This window comes from Lissotriton vulgaris, chromosome 2_1 (genome assembly GCF_964263255.1).
Source record: "Lissotriton vulgaris chromosome 2_1, aLisVul1.2, whole genome shotgun sequence".
In the NCBI taxonomy this organism is placed as follows: Eukaryota; Metazoa; Chordata; class Amphibia; order Caudata; family Salamandridae; genus Lissotriton; species Lissotriton vulgaris.
The window spans coordinates 592,197,202-592,223,663 of NC_141687.1; the positions used below are offsets into that span (position 1 = coordinate 592,197,202).

Sequence of the window (26,462 nt, forward strand, 5' to 3'; positions counted from 1 at the left end):
TGAGAGTAAAACGTCTTCCGGTGGAGGGCTGTGCGTAGGGAACGAGAAAGCGAGGGCCGCTGGGAGGGGAGCAGAGGGGGTGCAGGCAGGTGGGACAGCCAGCATGGGTGAGTGAGTAGAGAACAGTCTCGGAGCTGCTGGACGGCAGCTGAAGGGGAGGGGGCAGCAGGAATAAAGAGCAGGCTGTGTTACAGGCAGGAGGGGGAGACTCGGACTGCAGTCCGGGAGGGGCAGGAGAACGCCTGAGGGGGCAGGACTGAGGGGCAGAGCCGGGCTCCTGACGTTCCACAGACCTCCCATGTCACTTACACGTCCCGTAGAGTCGGGAAAAAGCCCGGCTCCTCCCCCGCGGGAGCCTCCGCAGCAGCCGGTTCGTGGAGCCCTCGCTCCCTCTGGTTGGTCGCTCTCTGTGCCCGCCCAGGGCCCGGCAGCAGCGGAGAGCCAGCGGTGGGCAAACCAGGGGGGGAGTAGCAGCTGTTGTAGTGAAGGCGCCCATAGACACGACGCCGGAGGGCTGGCAGAACGGGGCAAGACTTCAGTAAGAGAAGGACCCCGCACGCACGAAACAACTCCTCTAAAACTGCCAGGGCCCGGAGAAGTAGCAAACACCCGACTAGGGCACGAGAGGACAGCAGTGACGTATTCAGGACCAGACGGGCAACGTAAAAACAGAGGGATTTCAGTGCAAGGAATGCAATAGTAACTGTGCCAGAGCCGCGAGGGGCAACTCCAGTGTGCCAGGGCGGAGCGAGACCAAGCTGCATTCGTCACCAGGGGAGGGCGAGAGAAGACACCATCCTTTGCCGGGACAAAAGGAGACAACACACCAACTTGTACCAGAACTGCAAGAGAGACACTCCTCCCACCTATGTCAGGGCAGTAGGCGGCAGCAAAACTCATTCCAGGACACTAAGAAGCACCGCACGTGCCTGTGCTAGGGCAGTAAAAGGCAAAACAACTCGTTCAAGGACAGGAAGAGACACCTCTCCTACCTGTGCCAGGGTAGAAACCAATACAATTAATTCCTGGGCCGTGCAAGGACAGTAGAAGACAATACAACTCATTCCTGGGCAGGAAATAGAATACCCATTTGCCTGTGCCAGGGCAGTGGCCACTCACCCATCCCGCGTCAAGGGGGAAATACACACTACACGAAGCAGCGCCAAGCATGGAGTCTGAACTCAACTACTACCAAGGTAACCAAGACAAGACAAACACTTGACAGAGGGAAGGAGACCACAACCGCATGTCCCAAGGCAAGGAAAAGTGAATACACCAACCTGTGCCAAGGCAAGGAGGGGCAACTTTGAAAAGAAAGAAAAGGAGGGAGCACTGTATTGTGTGCCAAGGAAGGCGAAGGCAACACTTGCCTTTGTTGCAGGGTAGGAGTTGACTTTTTAAACCGTGACAAGGCAGGGAGAAGACGTGTGCCCCCAAGGCCGGCCCTTGACACTGCCAGACGCGAAGCCGAAGTTAGGCATGTGCCGGCATGAAAACAATGTCACCATAAAAATGTCAGACCAAGACTTTGTGTGACGCAAAAAGTGTCCCGCCAGAGGAAGGCTGCAGCGCGCCCACTGTGCCATGGCAGGCGGCGTGACTCCGGGGTGAGTGGCACACACCTGGACCTCACACATTCCAGAAGAGCTCTGTGCTCCCAGTGGGGCGCTCAGTCACAAGTCTCAGCGCGCTGAGGCAGCAGACCAGAAACACATCTTTGGACCGATTGATGCTGGAACAGAAAGTGGTCGGGATATTTTTGCCAGTTCAGGAGAAAGCCCGGTAATGTTAGCTGCACCAGGATAGGAGGAGATGATCTTACCAGTGCCAACATAGCAGGACTTCGTACTGTGATCTCATCAGTGCCAGTGCCGAGGACGACAAAGAGACTGGGTGATCACATAAAGCAGGAAAAGGCTTTCTGCCCCAATAAGTGCCAGTAAAGCAATAGAAAGTGCAGCCGTGCCAGGAAAGGAGACCTTATAGTCCAAGCAGTGCCAGTATATGCATCACCGTGCCATATCACTGCCAGGGCAGTAAGCAACTTTACCATTGATTCTGCCCATTCGCTATTGCTCTAGGAGTGGGGGTCCTAGGTGCCCCCACCACAGTGACGTCACCTGAATGCGAAGTTGGTTGAAGGCAGCCTGGAAAGACATTTGCCTAGCGGGGATGAGCACAGGGGACCCCGCTTCTCCTGCCCGCCTGCCCCCTGGGCCCCGCTAAGTGCCCCCCATCATGATCACCGAGGAAGACCCCTTATCACCCCAGACCGACAATGGACGCCTCTCCACGCTCTCACTGGCCCCCAGCTCTTCCTGCCAGGACAGCCGGGTGGAGTTTGTGGCCCTCACCACCGTCCGCAGCGACCCAGGCAGTCCCAAGCGACTGGGGCTGCTGGGGACCCCGTTACCAGCTCCCCCAGGATCGGGGTCCAGGAACGCTGCCTCGAACAAGCGCTACCGGCGGTTACAGAACTATTTGTACAACGTGCTGGAGAGACCCCGGGGCTGGGCGTTCATCTACCACGCCTTCATGTGAGTATGGGCAGGCGCCCCAGGCTTCGGCCTGAGAAATGAAAGGTGAAAGGTTGGTGCCCTGTGGGTGGGTGTGATCTGGCTCGCGAAGTCTTGGCGCATGCGTGCCACGAGGGGGGGGACGCGGGGTCGCGTGAGCACACACAGAGGTCCAGAAGGCCTTGGACGGACCCATGCCAGGATGGATGGCTGGTACTGCATGTGTAAGGACCTGTGCCCTCTGTATGTGCCATTGTTAGAAGCTTGAGGGGGCTGAGGTGTGGGGTAAACCCCCAGCCACCCATTGTTTAGTTCTTACACCTGCAAGTGGTCCAGTGTCCTTCGGGGGCAGGTGCCACTGAATATCTGACATAGACGCACGCATTCATGGCGGGTCCTGTGTGTTTGCAGCAGGGACGCACCAGGACCTGTCCTGAAAGTACCCCTGAGCTGACGTGTGTTTGTTACTGTGCGACAGGGTTACCTCAAACACTGCCACTTTTTGTTGTCCGTGCAGGGCCTGCATGAACGTCACAACTTGGCAGTGCTAATGTCTTGCAGGGACATATGCTGAGCAATGCAAGCGGCTCTGGAGTGCTGGCACTGGTACATGTTTGGGGAGAGGAGGTCCTGTTGACATGAAGCAAGTGCCATGTCTGGAACCCCTTTCGGCATCTGAAACCTGGTCCTCAAGTCTGTAACACGCGGCATCTCAAGTTCTCCTACTAAATGCTGGAGGAGGTTGAGGCGTGGGCTTTTGGGGTGGCCCCGTGAGAGTGGTGATATACCAAACATAGACCTGACACTGAGGCTTGGCACACTTTGGTGCCACCATGGCACAAAGCGCCTTGTGCTGTGACCAGCAAAATTCTAGCATATGCTTATGTCGGGTGATGCCTGGGAATCGTGGGGTGAGATTTACTTTACAACTTGTCACAGGCACTTCTGTGGGACATCGGTGCCTCTCTTGTCATGGATCAGGAGGAGCGCACACTTCACACAGTCCAGATCAAGAGTTAAACATTTACACAGCCAAGATCAGGGGCTCATCCTTTACACAGCCAAGATCAGGAGCTCACGCCACACACGGAGCTCACGCTTTACACAGCCAAGATCAGGGTCTCATCCTTTACACAGCCAAGATCAGGAGCTCACGCCACACACGGAGCTCACTCTTTACACGGCCAGGATCAGGGGCTCACGCTTTACACAGTCCTGATCTAGAGCTCATGCTTTACGCAGCCCAGATCACGCTTCACACAGTCCAGATCAGGAGCTCGCCCTTTACACAGTCCAGCTCAGGGATTCACGCTTTACGCAGTTCAGATCAGAAGCTCACGCTTTACACAGTCCAGCTCAGGAACTCACGCTTTACGCAGTTCAAATCAGAAGCTCACGCTTTGCACAGTCTCTATCTAGAGCTCATGCTTTACGCAGCCAAGATCAGGGGCTCACGCTTTACACAGACCGGATCAGGGGCTCACGCTTTAAACAGTCCTGATCAAGAGTTCAACTTTTACACAGTCCGGATCAAGAGCTCACGCTTTACGTAGCCCAGATCACGCTTCACACAGTCCAGCTCAGGAGCTCACGCTTAATGCAGTTCAGATCAGAAGCTCACGCTTTACACAGTATCTATCAAGTGCTCATGCTTTACGCAGCACAGATCACGCTTCACACAGTCCAGCTCAGGAGCTCACGCTTAATGCAGTTCAGATCAGAAGCTCACGCTTTACACAGTATCTATCAAGTGCTCATGCTTTACGCAGCACAGATCACGCTTCACACAGTCCAGCTCAGGAGCTCACGCTTTACGCAATTTAGATCAGAAGCTCACGCTTTACACATCCCAGATCAGGAGATCACGCTTTACACAGTCCAGATCAAGAGTTCAACCTTTACACAGTCCAGCTCAGGAGCTCACGCTTTACGCAATTTAGATCAGAAGCTCACGCTTTACACATCCCAGATCAGGAGATCACGCTTTACACAGTCCAGATCAAGAGTTCAACCTTTACACAGTCCAGCTCAGGAACTCACGCTTTACGCAGTTCAGATCAGAAGCTCACGCTTTACACAGTCTCTATCACGTGCTCATGCATTACGCAGCCCAGATCACGCTTTACACAGTCCAGATCAGGAGCTCACCCTTTACACAGCCCAGATCAGGTGATCACGCTTTACACAGTCCCGATCAAGAGCTCAAGCTTTACGCATAGATCTTAAACATGATCATAGAAACATTCGTGCCACCCCCATTCTAAAAAACAATGCCATTTGTGTACCAAGAGGTGAGTCATTTGTCAGGTGCACCTCGTGTAGCCTTGGTTGTTATATGATTGGAAAAACATTATAGTTTATTAAATAAAACACAAGAGAATGTTTTATACAGCACACATGCTGAACTCGTATATTTTAAGGGGCTCACAAATGTGGTAATGAAGAAATAGGTGGCAAAGGGCATTTAACCCATTTCCTAGGATAACACAATTTCATCAAGTGGGGAAGCCAGGACTGATACCGGGTTTTCTAGTTTCACATTTTGCAATTCAGCCACCAGATGAGTACCTCTTTCCCTCTCACTTTAACAATCACAGTTAATAGTTTGACTTTAAGTCTAAGTGCATGAAAATAGAGCGTTCGTGGCAGACAGAACTCATGTAAAGGCTCGGTTTGTTGTCCACACCATGTACTGCTCAGTGTTCCTCTTTGGCTATATTTCATCACCCAACCCACCATGCACTGCTTCACGCCCCCTTTCATACCCCAGTCCCCCGTCTTGCTGTCAGTGGTCCGGCCCCGAGCATGCCACAGACAGTACTTTGCAGACACTGAGAACATGTTTGAGAGTGCCCATGCTTTACGCAGTCCAGCTCAGGAGCTCACTCTTGACACAGTCCACAAACGGAGCTCACTCTTTACACAGTCCAGCTCAGGAGCTCACTCTTGACACAGTCCAGCTCAGGAGCTCACTCTTGACACAGTCCACAAACGGAGCTCACTCTTTACACAGTCCATCTCAGGAGCTCACTCTTGCCACAGTCCACACACAGAGCTCACTCTTTACACAATCCAGTTCAGGAGCTCACTCTTGACACAGCCCACACATAGAGCTCACTCTTTACACTGTTCAGCTCAGGAGCTCACTCCTTACACAGTCCAGCTCAGGAGCTCACTCTTGACACAGTCCACACACAGAGCTCACTCTTTACACTGTTCAGCTCAGGAGCTCACTCCTTACACAGTCCAGCTCAGGAGCTCACTCTTGCCACAGTCCACACACAGAGCTCACTCTTTACACAATCCAGCTCAGGAGCTCACTCTTGACACAGTCCACACACAGAGCTCACTATTTACACTGTTCAGCTCAGGAGCTCACTCCTTACACAGTCCAGCTCAGGAGCTCACTCTTGACACAGTCCACAAACGGAGCTCACTCTTTACACAATCCAGTTCAGGAGCTCACTCTTGACACAGCCCACACATAGAGCTCACTCTTTACACTGTTCAGCTCAGGAGCTCACTCCTTACACAGTCCAGCTCAGGAGCTCACTCTTGCCACAGTCCACACACAGAGCTCACTCTTTACACAATCCAGCTCAGGAGCTCACTCTTGACACAGTCCACACACAGAGCTCACTATTTACACTGTTCAGCTCAGGAGCTCACTCCTTACACAGTCCAGCTCAGGAGCTCACTCTTGACACAGTCCACAAACGGAGCTCACTCTTTACACTGTCCAGCTCAGGAGCTCACTCTTGACACAGGCCACACACAGAGCTCACTCTTTACACTGTCCAGCTCAGGAGCTCACTCTTGACACAGTCCACACACAGAGCTCACTCTTTACACTGTCCAGCTCAGGAGCTCACTCTTGCCACAGTCCACACACAGAGCTCACTCTTTACACTGTCCAGCTCAGGAGCTCACTCTTGACACAGTCCACACAGAGAGCTCACTCTTTACACACTCCAGTTCAGGAGCTCACTCTTGACACAGTCCACGCACAGAGCTCACTCTTTACACAATCCAGTTCAGGAGCTCACTCTTGACACAGTCCACACACGAAGTTCACTCTTTCCACTGTCCAGCTCAGGAGCTCACTCTTGCCACAGTCCGCACAGGAAGTTCACTCTTTACACTGTCCAGCTATACAAGAGTGAAATGGCTTGGTTGTGTGCCGAGACCAGCTCCACTCTAAGGCCAGGCACCGGAAGTTAAATACAGAATATATTGTTGCGACATGGAGTCTAATGCCAGCCACTATCCTGGCGTACGCTCGCATGTGGTATTTATAGAGTGTGACGTATGCCATGCTGTGCATTGGCACAGGCACAGGAGTGAAAACTCCCACACTTTGTTGTCAAAGTTCCCTGCCATGCAGAGGGGCAGGCCCAAGTGTGGCCAGTTCATAAGGCAACAATTATCCGCTTCGCTCTATAAACAGTAGAGTACTGGTTCTGCTGGGGTTTTGAATAAGGCAGGAAGATTGGCGCTCATGCTGGTTCGCCTAAGAGTATGGGAATTGGAATTATCACCAGTTCAGCGATATCGCACATTACCATTTTCACCATTCAGTCCTGAAGAGTCACAGGTCAATACCCAGGTGACGAAACACGTGTCGGCTGGTTCTCTTATTTGACATATTCAAAGAAATATATAAAATAATTCTACTTAAAGAACCTACTGGTGTCGACCCCTACCATACTTTCACATGAAGTACCGTAACTGTGTACTGACACTCTTATGTATTATTCTGAACGTGTGCCCAGGACTTGGTCTCAATTTTCATTCTATAAACAAGTTACCTATAATTTTAAAACATGAACTTAGATATATTTCCCAAAATACTCAGCGCCTTCCTGCCTCCCCCAACCCCACCCACTAGGCCCTGCCATAAACAGCTTGAATGTCCTGTTGAGTACCTACGGTGGATAAGAGAAGCTGCCTGTTCGAGATTCGTGTGCACATGGTATGGAAGGTCACTGGACAGATTCACTAGGGGGTACTATGAGGGTAAGGGGAGCAAGACCGGACTAGCCATTTATCCCATTTGGCATTGGGCCAGTGCTTAATTTGTAAATATTTTTTATTAAAGTGCCAGAGACCTTGCCAGGAGGCCACTGCAGTTTACACCACCCTATTGCTCCCCGCCAGAGCTACCAGCGACAGTATAAACACACCTACTAACATCACACTCATACAAGTGCAGCACTTCAGACAATTGCAGATCTATACGGCTGAATTGGGTGGCAGGTATTAGTCATATTTATGTGTATTAAATTAATAAACAATTGTTGTTTGGTTCATCTCTAAATAAAACAAACAGTGCCACCATGTGCCAGACTATCATAAGTGCCGGTTTGGGCAATTACGTGCTGTGGCCAAGCACTGGAAAGCACTTGCTCAAATTAAGCACTGGGGGCCATATGTAGGTAGCTTAATCAGTAAATTTGCGGTTACTGACCGGTATTTAGCTTTTTCTAATGTAGGTGGCTGGATTTAAGGATTCGGTAATTTACCGATTCGGTAATTTAAGGAATTGGTAAATTACTGAATCCTTAAAATACTGAATCAGTAAACTACCAAATCCTTAAATCCTATGTAGGGAGCACTCAAGTGAGTGCATTTTTTATCTAAGGATTCATTATTTGCCACCAACTACAAGTTGGTGGTAAATATCGAAAACCTTTAAAAATGCTATTTTGTGATTTTTTTTAAAAGTGCCATGTGGCAGACATACATGCCCTTAGTGCATGTCTGTGTGCCACATGTGCATACAAGCTGGATTCAGGGATGCAACAGGGTGTCAATGTGACACCCTGCCGCCCATGAATATGTTCCCCCTATTACTGATTCAGTATTTACCGAATCGGTAATAGTGAATGGCTTCCCATTCATTCCTACGGGCCTCCAGGCCCATAGGAATGAATGGGAATTACCGAATCGGTAAATACGAATCGGTAATACCTAATATTACTGATTCGGTAACATTTACTGAATTTTTACCTACATGCTATTTACCAATTCTTAAATACCGAATAAGTAAAATTCGGTTTTTAAGAATTGGTAATTAGAGATTACCTACATATGCCCTGAGTCATTGGATCGTGGGGTTGGAAGTCTTGAAGAACAGTTTTTGATGGCCTGATCCTGTAAGCACTGTAGGGGATCACTGGGTCAGGGGTCGTTTGCACAGGTGAGTTCTTAACAAGCGTCGGAGGATAGAAGGGTTGGGGCAGGTCTGATATCAGTAGGCAGACCCTCCAAGCGCTGGAGGCCTCTCCAGAGAAGGATTATGGTGGATCCCGAGAGAATTAGACTAAGGGGAAGGTTTTCTTTGCTTCTCAGATTTCTCGTCCCGTCTGATGTCTTGATGTCAAATAATTACACTATGCTGTTTTTCCATGTATAGAAGTTGTAAATAAACAGGTGTGTTTAACCATTATCAATGTACAATATGATGTAGCTCATTACAAACACTAACATGTTTGGGTGCTTTAATTGCAGTGGCATAACAACCCATGTTTCACAGGGATCGCAGAAATATGGAAATTATTTCATGGTTTCCTGTGAAATATGGATTTCCTCATCATAATGACAGTCCCAAACTACTCTGCGGAGGTTTACCATTGTCTATTGCGAAATCAACTTTCTATTCTTGAAAGGTAAAGAAAATCCCAACATTTTGGTTCCAATTAGTACTCATTATTCAGTGCAATTTGCAGAGAAGAGCCACTACAGACAGATTTTTTTCTTTTAACAAAGCAAAACATGTTGTTTTTTTTTTTACATTATGCATTCTTAACTGCATAATTGACGGTGTCCCTTCTTTTTAACACAGGCTTCAAACAGTATGCTCTAGTATTTAATTTACTGTTTCTAATAAACAGTCCCTTGTTTGAAAAATCATTATTTTCAAGCTAACTGTTACAACATATACGTACAATATTGCATTGGTTTGGCATTACATTCTGATCTGGGGTTGACTTCAAAAAAGTGTGTAAGAGATGCACCACAGTAGTGCTACAGTGAAGAGCTACAAAGATGCAGGTACAAAAGCAAAAAGCATTCTAAAACGGCCATGCCTTTAACTTCAAAACACCCTATAGCAATATTTCTATAAGTGCTTTAAAAGGTGCTAACAAAATACCCAGCTAAGCCAGGCCTAATATATCATACAAGTCAATGCAGCACTAAAATGGTGCACTGATGCCAAGGGACAGTAACGTGAGGCACATCTCTTTAAATATTCAAGCAATGTAAACAATGCATAACAGGTTACCTGTACCAAAGCGTGCACTGCTCTCGGCAGCATGGCTGTCTATCCACCCTTTTCGACTGAGAACACCCTTAGTGCGCTCTGGGCAGTCATGAGCAAGGGGAGCTGGAGGGTCTGCTCTACAAGAGCTGCTGTGTCTCAGGTCACTGTGAAGGGTGCCTGTCCCCAGCAGTTAGGGGTCTACCGATGTACGTCTCCAGGGGGCTCTTCAATGCAGTACTATAGGGTTGGGTGGTGATGTCTACCCCCTCAGCAGGAGTGTGCCTTAATCCCGCTCCTACATCCTTTGGACCACTGAATGCAGGTACTGTCTGCATCTCTTGAATTTGGCTATTGTCATTGTGTCCACATCTGCTCCTGTATGGCTAAAAGGCGACTTCTTAATTCAAAGCAGAAATGAATGAATGAATGAATGAATACACATTTACTTTCTTTGCGCACTAGTACACGCCTCAACCCACTCGGCTTCGTTATGGACATTCCCGCGAATTAGCCTCAAGCTTGCTGCATACTTACTACTATCGTACCCCCCTCAGTACTCTTTGTATCTTTCAGGGGTGAGCAAATTGTGCATTTTGTTTCATGAAATTACACTTCCAGAGCAAAAGGTGGCTTGTTGGTATCCCGCATTACTTTTTATTATTTTTAAGCAAGTTTGCACCAAACGTAAAAAAAAGTTCAACAAGACGCATCAAGAGGCTGATTCAGGTAGAAAATGCCCCACAGTGTTACCATTTCCTAGCGAATGAGTCATCCTCTTGTATCACAAAAGACTTTTTTATGCTATAAAACACACTTGCTTACATTTTTTTAAAATGACATTGAATGAGGGTATATTTTGCAAATTTCTTAGTTTCGCTGGCATCATTAAAATGCCACCGAAATCTAATCCATGTGTTCCTCTTTACAAACCCTCAGCCCACTCCCTGCATTTTCCTTCCATTTCTTACCCTCTACCCCAGCTCATCCCCCGCATTTTACTTCCATTTTTCCTCTATATCCATCAACAAGTTCTTTGTGTACTTACGTCTATTTCTTACCCTGTATTCCCAACTCATTCTTTGTATATTGACCTTCAATTCTTCCTCCATTTTTGAGGTGTGAGACATTCACATAATTTGGTTTTACACAATTATGATAAATGTTGGCAACATGAATCTATTTAAGCATTATTAGACAAAATGTAAATCTGTCATTTAGTGTTATATTTTAGCATGAAATATGTTCAAGAATAAATGTACGGTGCAAGAACGCATTTCACACTTAATAATTAGTGGGGAAAAAAGCACCACACACAATAACCGCTTGTCTTCTGTTGTTCCTGTGTTTTGTAGGCTAATCTTCATCATGAATAATAATTGTGGTTAATTTCTACACCCAATTGGGCATTATTACTTGAAGTGGTGTGATGGCGTGAATTCTAGAATTTCTCATTCCTCTCCGATTTTGGTGTTCTCGTCCAGCTTCCTTTCCTCCCGATTCGCTCCCAATCTTTAATTCCGTTAATTTCCTTCCATTCCTGTCTGGTCTCCCAATCCCTTCTTCCATTCCTTCCAATCACTCTCCAATTGTTCACCATTCTTTAGTACCATTCCTTTTCCCTCTCCCATCAAAACGTCCATTCTTCACAACCATGTCACTTTACCTTCGTTTCTATATTTCTTTCCATTCCTTCCTGTATTCTCCACTTGCGTTCCTCCTTTAATGGCCATTCCTACTTGTCCATCTTCACTTGCTCGTCTCGCTTTAATTCCATTCCTTACCTTTCTGCTTCCTCTCCCATCTTTATTCTCCCCTCAGTTTCCTTCATCTTTCCTCCCATTCACTCCATTGCCCATTCTTTTAACGTTCTCCTGGCTCCAGGGCACTATGAAGGTTGAACCTGGGGTCAGTGCTAAAGGCAGGATAGAATGGGGCGCCTATTTATTGTAAACTCGTGTGTGGCCGCATGCGATTCTAGAGCTCTCAAGATTCCCAAGTTCACAAGCGTAAAGAGCTGATCCAGGCCAAGTTTTAGCTTTACATCAAACTTGTATCCCCCATTCTACAATGGATCAACAGCACTAACACATCCTAGACTGCAATACAAAACCTGGCCTGGATGAGATACTCAGGACTGGATCTGGGAAACGCGGGAGTTCTGTGTCTCCAGGTCTGGCCTGGTTTTGTCACGGGGCCCTGGTGCTCCTGTCCTCCACACGTGCGTTTTCCACTGATACAACGCTGTAAAGAGTAGTGGAGGAGGCGTGACTTAACAGCCGGAGTTACCAATTTTGGAACATGGGAATCTGGTTTGAGTCCGTCCCTGCTCAATATCCCTGGAATCTGGGAATATCACTTAATCACCACGTGCAAAAAATTAAAAAACGTATGCCCTCAGTGGCGTAGTAAGAGAGGACGATCAGCCCCCGGTGGAACGAGTTTTGGGGGCGGGGCAGCGCCCCGCCCCGTCCCCCCCCCCCCCCCTTTACCTGTGGCCGTCTCGGGGCAGCGGCCACAGGAATCGCCAGCAACCCCCTCTCCCTCCTTAGATGCGGCCGTCACTGGCGGCATACAGCCTGGCTACGCCACTGTATGCCTTTCTGTAAGTGGTGCTCATGTAAAGCGCTCCTGTGTAGCCCCTTGTCAAGAGCTCGCTGTTGTCAAAAACTGCAAAACAGAAAAAGTTTGCTTATTGTAGCTTCGCGACTCATTTCCTTTTTTTTCCAGTTGTCCGGCTCCTGGAACGATAAGGGCCCTGAGGTCCGTCTGTGAAGCACTCGGACATGCCGCCGCTGGTAAACCGGACTCTTTCTTTTTCTGAATGCTCTTCCCGGAGTGTTGGAATGAGCTGCATCACGTGACGGTCTCCAGGGTTTTATTGTAAGATCGCGGTTTCGGAACATGCAGCGCACTCTCCAATAGCCGACGTCTCTCCCGCGAGGCAGCCAGTGATGCTGAGCCTCCCAGAAAGGATGGCTTCAGAAGGGAAGCGCATTGACTTGCTCCTTAAATGGAACGGTTGAACTTTAAGGTTATAGCAGTCTCAGGTTACAGGATTTTAGCCTATGATGTCACTGGAACCAAACGGTTAAATTTAGAACTCAGAGCTCTCGGGTCACTGGGTTCAATGCGAGACTCGCGCACTCAATCCAGTTTATTCATTGCATTCTGGGACTTGTTGTCTTGATTAAGCACCTGGACAAACGATTCGGAAACCCCATAATATGACACAAAAGCCTGACTGGATGTGGACCCGGGAAACTTGAGAACTTAGCACATCTCCGCCTTGAGTTAGGCCTGTCTGAAACGGACTCAGCGTTCCTCCCTGATTACATACTTAAGGCTCGGACCTTGGCGAGTCTCACAGGAGACTCCGTTAGGAATTTTTAAATATATTTATTTAGTGCATTTTTATAAAGCGCGTTACGTTACAAGAGAAAAGTGTTACATAATAGAACATTACAAAGATAAATAGGAGACTTAAAATGAAGGGTACACTAACACAAAATCCAACACAGCACGCAGGGGTGAGGAATGTAGAGGAAAAAATAAAAATTTACAATGACGAACGAACTTCCTCGAGGGGCCTGAGAATGAAAGCATTAGTTCTGAAAGTGTCTTTGGTAAAGAAGAGATTTGAGGTCAGCTTTGAAGATCCGGGTAGAGGAGGTGTAATGGAGCAATGGGGGAAGCGAGTTCCAGATTCTCACCACATTGCCTGAGAAGGATTGCGCCATCGATCTTTCCCCTTTGAAGGCAGGGGGCTCAAGCAGGAGCTTTTCCGCATTGCGAGAAGGTCGATAGCATCCGGACAATTTCAATTTACTCGCCAGGTAATGAGGGGAGGATGTGTGCAAGGCTTTGTTTGTGATGCAGGCAGTTTTGTAAATGGATTGTGCCTCGATTGGAAGTCATCGAAGAGAGGACAGGATAGGAGTGACATGGTTGCTTCGTTTATACCCTGAAATTAAGCGAGCTGCTGAATGAAGGATGGATTTGAGAGAGGAGAGGTGGGATTTAGGTAGGCCCGTCAGAAGAGAATTGCAATAATCTAGTCTTGAGAGAACCAGAGATTGTACCAAGGTTTTTTAAGTCTTTCTCCGGGAAGAACCGACCGATCCCCCACAAAAGGTGCCACTGGTAACTTGCGTTCTTATCAATAGAGTTGATGTGGGAGATTAGATTGAGTCTTTTCTTAAGAATGACGCCTAGGGATTTAACGCTGTCAACAATGATGCGCTTGTTTCTGAGTAAGTTCAGCTGATCCATCCAAGATTGAACAGGAGGAGGTGAGAGAGCGGTAGAAAGGAGGAGGAATTCAGTTTTGGCAGGATTTAGAATGAGTTGGTGAGCTAACATCCAGTTGTGAATAGAGTTGAGAGTAGAGTTGAGTAGTGAGAGATCGTGTGCGGAAGACACTTTGAGATAAATTTGAGTGTATTCCCCATAAAGATGGTAATGGATCCCAGATTTGCTTAGGAGGTTCCCTAATGGTTCCAGGTAGAGATTAAACAAAGTGGGTGCCAGGATAGAACCTTGGGGGACGCCATGACCTACAGCCACTGGAGATGAAAGACTGTTCGCTATCTTGATCATTTGGGATCTGTCCGAGAGGAAAGAGGTAAACCATTTTAGCACTGTCCCATCCAATCCCATTCTTTGTTGAAGAGTGTTGAGAAGGGTGCTATGATTAACAGTGTCAAAGGCTGCAGAGAGGTCTCGAAGAATCAGAAGGCACAATTCCCCAGAGTTAAGTATATGCAGCGCATCATCAATCACTTGCAGCAGGGCTGTTTCAGTGCTGCAATTTTGGATGAAGCCAGACTGGAAAACGTCGAGGAGATTATTGTCCGTAATATGTATGGAAAGTTGTTTGGCAACACATTTTCGGTGATTTTCGAAAGAAAAGGGAGGTTGGTGATAGGGCGGAGGTTGTTGATGTTGCTCGCATCAGCGGAGGTTTTTTTTAGGAGAGGGGTAACCTGACCTGATTTGAGGGCAACAGGGAGGGAGCCTTGACTGAGGAAGAGATTAACTAGCCTGGTCCAGTAAGAGAGCGTATGGGTGTAGAAATCAATGGCGATGACGCTAGGGATCGGGTCAGAAGAATGGTTGGAGGGTTTGGTTTCGAGGATGCATTTGAGGTCATCTTCCGAGATGACGTCAAAGTTCTGCCAGGTGGCTAAGGATTTTAGCGCCTCAATGGGTGTGGGGTTGGTGACCTGATCCACCAGTGCTTTGACCTTTTTATCAAAGAATATAGCGAAGTCTGCTGCTTCCTTTGTGGAATCATCAGTCTTAATGGTTTCGGGAGAACAGTTTGGGTTTTTGATGAGGTCAAAACGTTTTTTGGGTCTGTTTTTGGCTGAGTCAAGGAGGGATCTGAAATGTGATGCTTTTTCATGGAAGATGTGGTTGTGATATTTGGATCTTGCTGAAAGTAAAAGGGAGAGATTGGAGGTGGAAGGAGATGTTTTCCAATGTTTCTCCAGGATTCTAAGATTCTACCTTTTATTGCAGAGAGCTTCATTGAACCAAGGTGCTGAGGGGGTGGGTCTTTTCCTTTTGCTTTGGAGTGGAGGGACATTGTCGATTTTGACTGCTAGTACTGAGAGGCACTGAGAGGTGAGTGCATTGACATACACGTTAGGGTCTAGTCTAGGAAGTGACTGCATAGCAGTATCACAAAAAGTGTCAAGATCAATGATTTTAGTGTTGCGGAACCAGGTAGTAGCTCTTTTAGGTTGGCCGGGAGTTATAATGTGCAATAGGTGAAAACGGAAGGGAAAGAGGAAGTAGTCAGACCAGTCTACATGGATGGGCGGAGCAGTGGCCAGTAGGTCTGCTTTGCATATAACAAGGTCCAAAATTGAGCCCTTGGAATGTGTGGTTTCCGAGCAATGTTGGAAGAGATCAATGGCTGAGAGAAAGGTGGCAAGCTTGTTGGCAGCCGAGTCTTCCAAAGATCCCCAATGGAGATTAAAGTCACCCAGGAAGATCTGTCTGTCTCTACTTTGAGAAAATTGATCACTGATGAAGTCAGGGAGTTCCTCCACAAAGGAAGAGCAGTTACCAGGCGGGTGGTAGATGAGCTGGAATCTAAAGGGTGAGCCGTGATGTATTTGAAGTTTTAGGAATAGGCATTTAAATGTACGGAAAGGGTGGTAGGGAAGGCTTTCATTTGAAGGGAGTTCCTGAAGATGATAGCGACACCGCCCCCAATTTTGTCTGTTCTGTCATTTCTGAGGATAGAGTAGTCAGTGGGAACAAGAAGATCAATCAAAGTATGAGAGGAATCGTTAAACCAGGTCTCAGTGAGGAAGAGCATATCAAGATTGTAGTGGGTGATAGTGTCAGAGATTTCCAGTTTGTGTTTGATTGCCGATCTGCAGTTGTGGAGCAAACAATGCAGCTCTGACGCAACTGTTTTGGTGATGGGGGTGTTAGGGCTGTTAAGGGAGATAGGGATAACATTCTTGAATGAGGGTGCCGGATAAGAGGGGGGCTGGTGAGTTCTTACAGAGGAGATGGTCTGAATAGTGAATTACATAGAATTATTAGGATAGGAAGGTGGAGGAGGAGTGACGTTGGTGGTCTTGTAGTTGGCTAGTAAGTTGGTAATGTCTGCAGAGGACAGACTGTGGTTGGCTTTATAGGGGTGCGGGAGCAAGTAACTCCTCAAAAGGATATTAGGGAAGAGGGACATCTTGGTGCTTAAAAGTGAGATGGACGCTAAAGGCTGGGAAATGGAAGAGATGAGAGAATCAAGTTTATTTTCCAGGGAGAGGAGAGCTGAGCGTGGAGTGTTGGGTTGCTCGATGGATACGGGAGGGAGTGCAGAGGGTGAGGTAGGACGGTGAGGAGTGGGGGAATGGGATAAGGGAGGCGGTGCAGAAGGTGAGGGAGGACGGGGAGGGATGGAGGAGCGGGATACGGGAGGGAGTGCAGAGAGTGAGGGAGAACGGGCGGGTGGGGGAACGGGCTAAGGGAGGGAGTGCAGAGGGTGAGAGAGGGAAGGAAGGGGTGGGGAGTTGGGGAGCAAGGGTAGAAGGTGGGGAAAGATGGTAGACGATAGGGGTAAGTCTAACTTTTCGGAACACTCTCACAATTTTCTCTAGCCACTCCAACCCAGGTTTTGCCTTTGAATTCAGGGACTTGTAGTCTTAATTATTGCATTAAAAAACAAAAACAAAACTACAAGTCCCAGAATTCAAAGAAAAAGCCTGGCCTGGAGCAGCACAAGGGCTGAGGAATGTAGTTTATTTTTTTTTATTTTCTTGCTCGCCGCACGTGTTTTCAGTTGCTTTACCTTCTGCAGTCCCATCCTATTATGTTTTATGTTTTTGTCAGTTCATGCTGTCTGTCAACATAGTAATTACATCATCATGTCCATGAATATAAAGAAAAGATTGATGGCAGTGGTTCACAACACCAGCCAGCACCTCCCTACTCTTTTTATCAAAAGTATAGGGCAACAAAATTGTCCTCCAGGGTGCTCAATGTCTAACACCGTGCCATTCGCAATGTTAATCTACATATAGAGGAAACCTCTGTGTATATATGAAATAGTACATTGAAGGACAGAGCACAGCACAAAAAAGTTATCTACAGTTTAATGACAGTAAAGAGACCAATCGTAATAATGACAAAACATATGTGGTAATCAGAGATCTTCACCACTGTTGACACGTCGTTACAACAATGAGACAGTCAACACGTTTTTCGTCGTGAGACGACTTTTTCAAGGCTGTTAATAAGATCATTTAACACAATCTTAGATATTTAAACTAAGGGTAGGTGTATTAAAAGAAAAGAAAAAACTCAGGTGTGACCCATAAAGAAAACAAGTACAACTAAAAGAGATCAAAGGGACCTCTATCCCAATTTAGAATTTAGAATTTAAGACATTTGTAGTGACAATCAAATCTCATCAACACAGCCTACATCCAATTGATGTTGGAAAGAAGTAGGAATGATGAACACTGAATCGTGTTTAGACATCTCTGTATTTTCCTATTGTGAAACCCTATCTCGCAACAATGTTGGGTATGGTGTACCATATTAAGTACGACTTGTATTGTCATAACCAAAAGAAATTATTCTTATATATAAAATACGCTTAAGGATACTAGGATTCTGTAAAGATCCCATCTAGCAACGTCATGATTGACAGGTCCGATTTAGGCTACATAGCATCTGTTAAAATACTCCTCCATTAACACTCACCATATGTCAAAAACTTTCTAATACTTCTCTTAAGTATAGTAGTATTTCACAGTAACTTACTCCGCTAAAAAGCGCTGGTAGGCCCGAGAAACGGAAGAAATTGTGTAAGTCGAAGCCTCATATGGTAATGTTTTCAAGCTTTCGTATTTGGAAACAGCAACTATAAAATAACATCTGTATTTGTAACCAAGCCGCTCTTCAATGTTCAGAAACGCGCGTATCTATCACAGCGTCACATGAATATATATAAAAAGCACCATGCTTAAACTCACCCGACTTTGATAGCCTCCAGCTCACTCTATGGACGGGTAACACTAGCCCTGCCGATAGGATCACCATTAAAACTATTATCAACGACGTCCCGTTCTGGCATCACGTGAGGAGATGGTACATATCCACGTACTCGCGTATAGGGAAGAGATCCCGTCTGCCATTATTGTAGTTCATATGTTATTTTGAACTGCAACTTTATGCCACCGCGGTGTGTTAAGCCGCATTAAAAAGTATGCAAAATATAATTCCACACTTGTTCATATCCTCAGACTTCAACTGAAATCTTTATCTCACCGCACCAAGTCTATTGTTAATTTATAGCGATGTTAATAGCTATGACCATTCACGGCCATTGCATAATTAAATAGTATATTCCACTGTGTATTTCATGTAGAGAGGCACGCATCTAAAAAAGGCATCTTCTTGGTATTAATTTCACATTTTCACTGAAAATCCATAAATCATATGTGTGTCAAAACAGACTAGTATGAGAGATTTCCTTGTTCTAATATTCTGGAGGGACTAAATATATAGAAAGAGACAGACTGTAGAAAAGAGAAAAGCAAGAAAAGAGTATCTACTGCAGGACAAATGTTACAGGAGGACAAAGCATGAGAATTATTGTTAGATAGAAGTATAGAGATACAAGTGTATAAAAGTAACCCAGTATATGTGTAAATGAACATACACAATACATTGTTTCTCCATCTAGCAACCTTAGGTATACGTTACATCTTGATCCGTATACAGATAACACCCAATTTTAATTTCTTAAGCACATATTTTTGCATAGTCCATATACATAATGAACACTTCAAGACCAGGATAAATGGCATGTACAATTCAGCAAAGTCCGTATGTCTATTAGAATTGTACTATTGATCTAGGTTATATAATTTTCTATATGATCAGTATACATCTTAACCATTACAACATCAGGATATATAGCAAGTTTCAATCCAAATTATTTATCGTTTTGTACCATAACACCCAAGGTCCATACATAGTATACACTTTAAGCATTGCATTGAAATGTAAAACAGGTCACAGGTATCACAGTTCATGACTAGGGCTCCCGGTTTTATGGTATTTATTTTTTGGCCATTTCCGTCTGTATTTATCCACATTCATTTTTGCCACACGCAAAAGGCGCCACTACAGCTAGTATTTTTCCACATTTATTTAAATTGACAATGCACACCAGTGCCCGGTTGTTATTGGTGAACACAATACATTCATCTGAAAACTTTGCCATTGTAGTACAATCACATGTGCATTTCACGAGACTTTGCAGACATTGAGGCTCTTTCTGGTTTTTTTAATGAAATAAAGACCACTGAAACTAGGATATTTAGCCTTTCATGTTTGAACTACCCTTGTGGAAAAATGGAGGAGAATTGCTGATGACGGAAACTCCATGGCTGAGAGACAAATGTCAATAACTCATATTAGCCTGGAAAATATTTCATTCTGGGTGCTTTGTTTTTTTACCCTGTGGTACAGGTAATACTGGCTTCCCCAACCCAATTCACTCACCAACAAATATATGTTTTGGTACAATGGTGCAAAAGTTAAGCTGTTAATTAATTTCCCAATTTTCTTAATGGACATTAAAATAAGAACACCAGTCCTGACTGTAAAATAGAGTACTGGCCATAACTCTACGTGGTGCATCATTTGGCAGCAAAAAATGCATCCTTGGAGTCACACTTGTAATAGGCTTTTCAAAAGTTTGTTCCGCCCAACTGATGCACATTTGTCATTGTTTGGGTTGTTCTTTTGGAACCGTGCCCAACCCTGGTACCCTCACTTCGCGTACATATTCTGCCGTCAACTCCAACCGCCTGTAAACTGTACAGGTGCCCTGAAACTGGGTGATGGCACACTTTGATATCTGGTCTTCACACTGTAAACAACGCGTTATACAGCAGGGAGGCACGCAATGTCTCGGGCACAAGCGTGAGAAATTTCGCACCTCAGCTGCCCCTCACTTCAGTCTCAGGAGCTGTCAACACATCAGCTCAACCTGAAGAGCAAACACGCTGAGTGATGACTGCACAGTCTTCTCTTTTGTTTCCATCTTGTTTTGTTGTTTTGTGCACTTGGAAAGCCAAGGTTGTCCAGTGTGGCATTCACGCCCCACAGGGACCTGCTTAACCCCTTTGCTGCAGATTGGCTCAGGGGATCGGCCGTCCTTGAAAGACCCTGAGCCAATAGGTCCACATGAGGGCGCTAAAAGACCCTGATTAAAAGGGATTTAAATGAATTTCGGTGTGCAAAGGAAACTGCATGCAGCGGCAACACGGCAACATTTGCTAGTGTTTTGCCGTTTCTATATATAAATACAGACAAAGGAAATATAGATTTCCGTCTGTATTTATATGTAAATATCCGTAAAAACGGAAAACCGGGAGCCCTATTCATGACATACATATCATAGATGTTACTCTACCAACACTAAGTGCTGCAATATGTCATATCTATCCAGTGCTTAATATTAACTTAATCTTTGAGAAATACATACATTTCTTTATCAATGTTTAGCCCATGTTCCACCGATCTTAATTTGCAAATCCAGCCCCCCCCCTGGATTGTCTGGAAGTAATTCCAACCCATGAAATCTTATTTGGGATAGTTCAGCCGGGCCATGTTTCTCATTAAAATGTACTGCCAAAGGGTAGCTTGCATTTCCATTTTTGATTGCCCGTATGTGCTCCTGTATTCTTTCCTTTACAGGTCTAATTGTACTGCCTACATAGATGTTTTTGCAAATACATATAATAGAATATACCATAAACTTTGTATTACAATTCATGAAGGAATTGATCTTGTGTTCAGTTGATGTATTGTATTTAAAGCTTCTGATTTTATCCAAAGTGTGGGGGCAGACAGAGCAGTGGCCACCTTTATGGAATCCAGTGGGTGGTCTACCAAGCCAGGTTGTGTTTAATGAGAAACATGGCCCGGCTGAACTACCCCAAATAAGATTTCATGGGTTGGAATTACTTCCAGACAATCCAAGAGGGGGGGACAAAGTTCATTGCTTACGCAAATTGGGAGGCTTCCTGGATTTGCAAATTAAGATCGGTGGAACATGGGCTAAACATCGATAAAGAATTGTATGTATTTCTCAAACATTAAGTTAATATTAAGCACTGTATAGCTATGAAATACTGCAGCACTTAGTGTGGATAGAATAACATCTATGATATGTATGTCATGAACTGTGAAACCTGTGACCTGTTTTCCATTTGAATACAATGCTTAAAATTTATACTATATATGGACCTTGGGTGTTATGGTACAAAACGATCAATAAGTTTGATTGAAACGTGCCATATATCCTGATGTTGTAATGGTTAATATGTATACTGATCATATAGAAAATTATATCACCTAGATCAGTTGTCCGATTCTAACAGACATACGGACTTTGTTGAATTGTACATGCCATTTATCCTGGTCTTGAAGTGTTCATTATGTATATGGACTATGCGAAAATATGTACTTAAGAAAAGAAAATTGGGTGTTATCTGTATACGATCAAGTTGTAACGTATACCTATGGTTGCTAGGTGGAGAAACAATTTATTGTGTATGTTCACTTACACATATATACTGGGTTACTATTATACACTTGTATCTCTATACTTCTATCTAACAATAATTCTCATGCTTTGTCCTCCTGTAACATTTGTCCTACAGTTGATACTCTTTTCTTTCTTTTCTCTTTTCTACAGTCTGTCTCTTTCTATATATTTAGTCCCTCCGGAATATTAGAACAAGGAAATCTCTCATACTAGTCTGTTTTGACACACATATGATTTATGGATTATCAGTGAAAATGTGAAATTAATACCAAGAAGATGCCTTTTTTAGATGCGTGCCTCTCTACATGAAATACACAGTGGAATATACTATTTAATTATGCAATGGCCGTGAATGGTCATAGCTATTAACATCGCTATAAATTAATAATAGAGTTGGTGCGGTGAAATAAAGATTTCAGTTGAAGTCTGAGGATATGAAAAAGTATGTAATTATTTTTTCGCATACTTTTTAGTGCGGCTTAGCACACCGCAGTGGCATAAAGTTGCAGTTCAAAATAACATATTAACTACAATAATGGCTGACGTGATCTCCTCCCTATATGCGTGTATGTGGATACCAACCATCTCCTCACGTGGCGTCACAATGGGACGTGGTCGGTAATAGTTTTAATTGCGATCCTATCGGTAGGGCTAGTGTTACCCATCCATAGAGCGAGCTGGAGGTTACCCAAGTCGGGTGAGTTTAAGCCTGGTGCTTTTTATATATATTCATATTACGCTGTGATAGATACGCGCGTTTGTGAACATTGAAGCACGGCTTGGTTATAAATACGGATGTTATTTTATAGTTGCTGTTTCCAAATACGAAAGATTGAAAACATTACCATGTGAGGCTTCAGCTTCCACAATTTCTTCTGTTTCGTGGGCCTACCAGCTCTTTTCAGCAGAGTAAGTTACTGTGAAATACTACTATACTTAAGAGAAGTATTAGAACATTTTTGACATATGGTGAGTGTTAATAGCTGAGTATTTTAACAGATGCCATGTAGCCTAAATCAGACCTGTCCATCATGAAGGTTGCTAGATGGGATCTTTACTGAATCCTAGTATTCTTAAGCGTATTTTATATATAAGAATAATTTATTTTGGTTATGACAATGCAAGTCATACTTAATATGGTACACCCTAACCAACATTGTTCTGAGATAGGACTTCACAATAAATGTAAATGTAAGTGTACTTGTAAAGCGCACTGCGACTCCATGGAGTATCCTGGGGCTGAAGACCGCTGGGGAACCCGTCCTGGTTTTCCCTGTGAGATGGTCCCTTTCTGGGTATCTCCAAGGTGAAACCAGGCATCCCCGACGTCTTTGGGGGGCCGTTGTAGAGATGAGGCAAGCTTAATGCCCAGAGTTGCCGAGTGTGTTCCCTGGTTAGAGTAGGCACCGAGGCGGGAATTATCGAGTCTGTTTGACCCTGGTCCACGACCCTGCCGCGTCAGGAATTGAACCTGATCCCAGGCCGTTCTCTGCTTACGGGTCTGCCGCCTCTAACCAGTGAGCCACACCACTCCACAATAGGAAAATACAGTGATGTCTAAGAGCATGGTTGTAAGGTTAGCTACACAATTTGAAACATAAGAGAGGGATAGTCTAGCGCTTCTTTAAATTTTTGAGTTTGGCTAACGTTTTAAATAATGGTTGTTTATGGACGGGTCCTGTGAGGATACTATGTACATAACTATATGTGTCTTTCTCAGAGACTGGTCCGCTTTCTACTAGAATGCAGTATTTTGGGCAATCTTATCCATACCCTTTTTTACTTGGAGGAAAGGGTTCAACTAATCTCAGATACCACAACCTACCTTTGAGGTATTTATTTTTCCCATCTAACCTGCTCTATTTGGTAGTGGGCATTATATTTTGTGTTTTTACACTTCAAGGGTATTTTTCTTGTGGTGACTTTGGCCCTTTTTTTCTTTCTTTATCACTCCTCACAATAATCTCTAAACACGATTCGGTGTTCATCATTCCTACTTCTTTCCAACATCAACTGGATGTAGGTTGTGTTGATGAGATTTGATTGTCATTACAAATGTATTAAATTCTAAATTCTAATTTGGGATAGAGGTCCCTTTGATCTCTTTTGGTTGAACTTGTTTTCTTTATGGGTCATACTGGAGTTTTTTCTTCTCTTTTATAAACCTTCCCTTAGTTTAAATATCTAAGATTGTGTTATATTATCTTATTAACAGCCTTGAAAAAGTCGTCTAACGACAAAACACTCGTCGGCTGTCTCATTGTTGTAACAACGTGTCAACAGTGGGGAAGATCTCTGATTACTACATATGTTTTGTCATTATTACGATTGGTCTTTTTATTGTTATTAATCTGAACCCTGATTTTCATGAGTCAGTAGATAATTTATTTGTGCTGTGCTCTGTCATTCAATGTACATGTCCATGAATATAGTAAAGTGACTATGCAGCAGAAGAGGACTGCAGTGCAACCAGGCAGGTAGTATGTCAACTATTGAATTATTTACCTGTGTGCTTCCCAAAAAAAACCGATGTACTTACCCGGTGGAGTTGTTGTTGCATCCATACACAGGACTCCTGCCCAGGCTGCCCCATAGTCTGTTAAATATATCTAAAGAAATAGCGTATTACATGAGTGTTCACCACTGAGTAGGGTTGAGTATGTTCCAAGCCATCGATACAGGATAACCTCTCACTATGTAAGCAGTTCCTTGAAATGTATTCAACTCTAACTTAGAACCTGCCCTTCTGAATTACTTTGTGGTAGTTACTGCGCCTCAGAAATAGTAAATATACTGAAACTCTGAACAGGATGAGCATGTGCTTCATTGGTCACTGGAAGAAAGGTAAGAGATATACTGTAGTAATTTAAAAAACTGTAGAAGGTTTTTATCTTATGTCAGAATATTCTAGGAAAAATATTGGGAGAATTAAATATTCACCCTTAATATAATGTACAAAATTATTGTCCCATTTGTTGAAGAGTTTCTAATAATAGCTCAAATGGATCAATATTTTTGTTTATTTAGGACACAATATTTCTGTTAGAAGATATTTTGGCCACACTAGTCTGGTATTGCAGCCCTACTCTTCCTGCAGGAAGGGGACAGATGGGGAGGGGACATGAAACTTCCCTGCGGTGGCCTGCCCCTTCCATCAGTTTGGAGGCAGAAAAAAAGCAACCTTTGCAAGTGAGGCCCCACCATCAAGTGGTACAATAAATATATCAACTGAATTTTCTAATTCACTTGGGTGATGAACAATTGACAACTGAGCTTCATACTTTGAGAAAGGTTGGGGATCCAGGGAATATGATTCGAGTTCAGGCAGATTTGATTCCCTCCAAGACAATTTTGACATTTGTTGTCAGTATTGCTGTTTTTGAAGCTTTTTGAAACAATGATTACAATCTAGACATTGATGTCTGTTCAAAGGGTTATTGTTCATTAATGATGGGTAGGGTCACTGTTTTTGATAGTCATAGACTTGATAGTTAATCAATGGGTTTTCTGTAGGTCAGTGCTAGTTTGTCAGAATCTTTTCTTATTATATTTCAGAGAATATTTAGGCTGTAATGTAGATGGGCCTTATAAAGATTGTGTCTTTTTTGCTCTTGTTGGTAAACTTGACTAGTGGCTCATGAAGTGCATTGTACAGCAATGGGCAGTATCCCTGCTTTTGAAAAATGTGTAAGGTCCCCCCCTCAAGTCATCAACTACCATTCTCTGTACCATTTGGCACCATTTTCTTAATTTGCCAGCATCTCTGCCTTCACGTTGACATATTGATTATTGCGACTTCTCTGAAAATACCCTTTTTTGGCATACACAGCACCTCACTGTCTGCGTATGTTTTACTGCTAACTATAACTATTGCACCTTTCTCTCATGCCTCCTCATCACACTACTGGGCACTGTGGCCTAAGACTAGATAAAGCACCTCTCTCTGTTCACTCACACACAACACCATTTTGCTTTCCACTTAGTATCACAACAACTACAGCACTCTGCTAACCTTGCACCCGTGTAGCATACTACACACCCAAAAATGTCAGCCCACATAGTACTATGAAGCACTATATAAATGCGTAAATATTATACAATACAAAATATTCAGCTGTTGTTGGGCCTACCAAATTGCAGGTTGCTATAAATTAGTGTGGCCCAGTAGAACCAAATAATTCACGAAAGAGAAGTCCTGTGCCCCTAAGGTACATATAAGGCAACATTTTATGTTTCCAGATAAAGAAAGAGACATTCATTGAAAATGGTTATGAAAAACTAGGACTCTAATGTGATCACATCAGTATGCTTAGAAGTTCTTGTTACACATGTTCAAATCTTTTGCACAATATTTAACTAGTAGTCCTAACAAGTTTAGGCTATTGGACCCCAATGGAAACCACTGGTAATATCACTAATGTAATGCGTTATATGATCAGTGGGAGGACAGGACCTGCCAAAATAGTTGTAACTAGCGATTGAGCATTAAAGCTGTTAAGATCCTGTATAACTGTAGAAACGACATATGTATAACATGTAAGCAGATGCTTATTAACAAAAACTCAATAAACAGAGGTTTAAAAAAAAGAGAAAC

General features: G+C 44.4%; 1 protein-coding gene across 3 annotated transcripts in view; it reads left to right on the forward strand.

Annotated features, from left to right (window-relative positions):
• Positions 1-431: 431 nt before the first annotated feature.
• Positions 432-26,462, forward strand: part of KCNQ4 (potassium voltage-gated channel subfamily Q member 4) — a 1,014,801-nt gene continuing 988,770 nt past the window's right edge. For all 3 annotated transcript variants that reach the window (XM_086955633.1, XM_086955634.1, XM_086955635.1), the window contains exon 1: positions 432-2,537. In XM_086955633.1, coding sequence (XP_086811759.1) covers positions 2,239-2,537 — 299 coding nt within the window. In that variant the 5' untranslated portion in view covers positions 432-2,238. The remainder of the gene's footprint in view (positions 2,538-26,462) is intronic.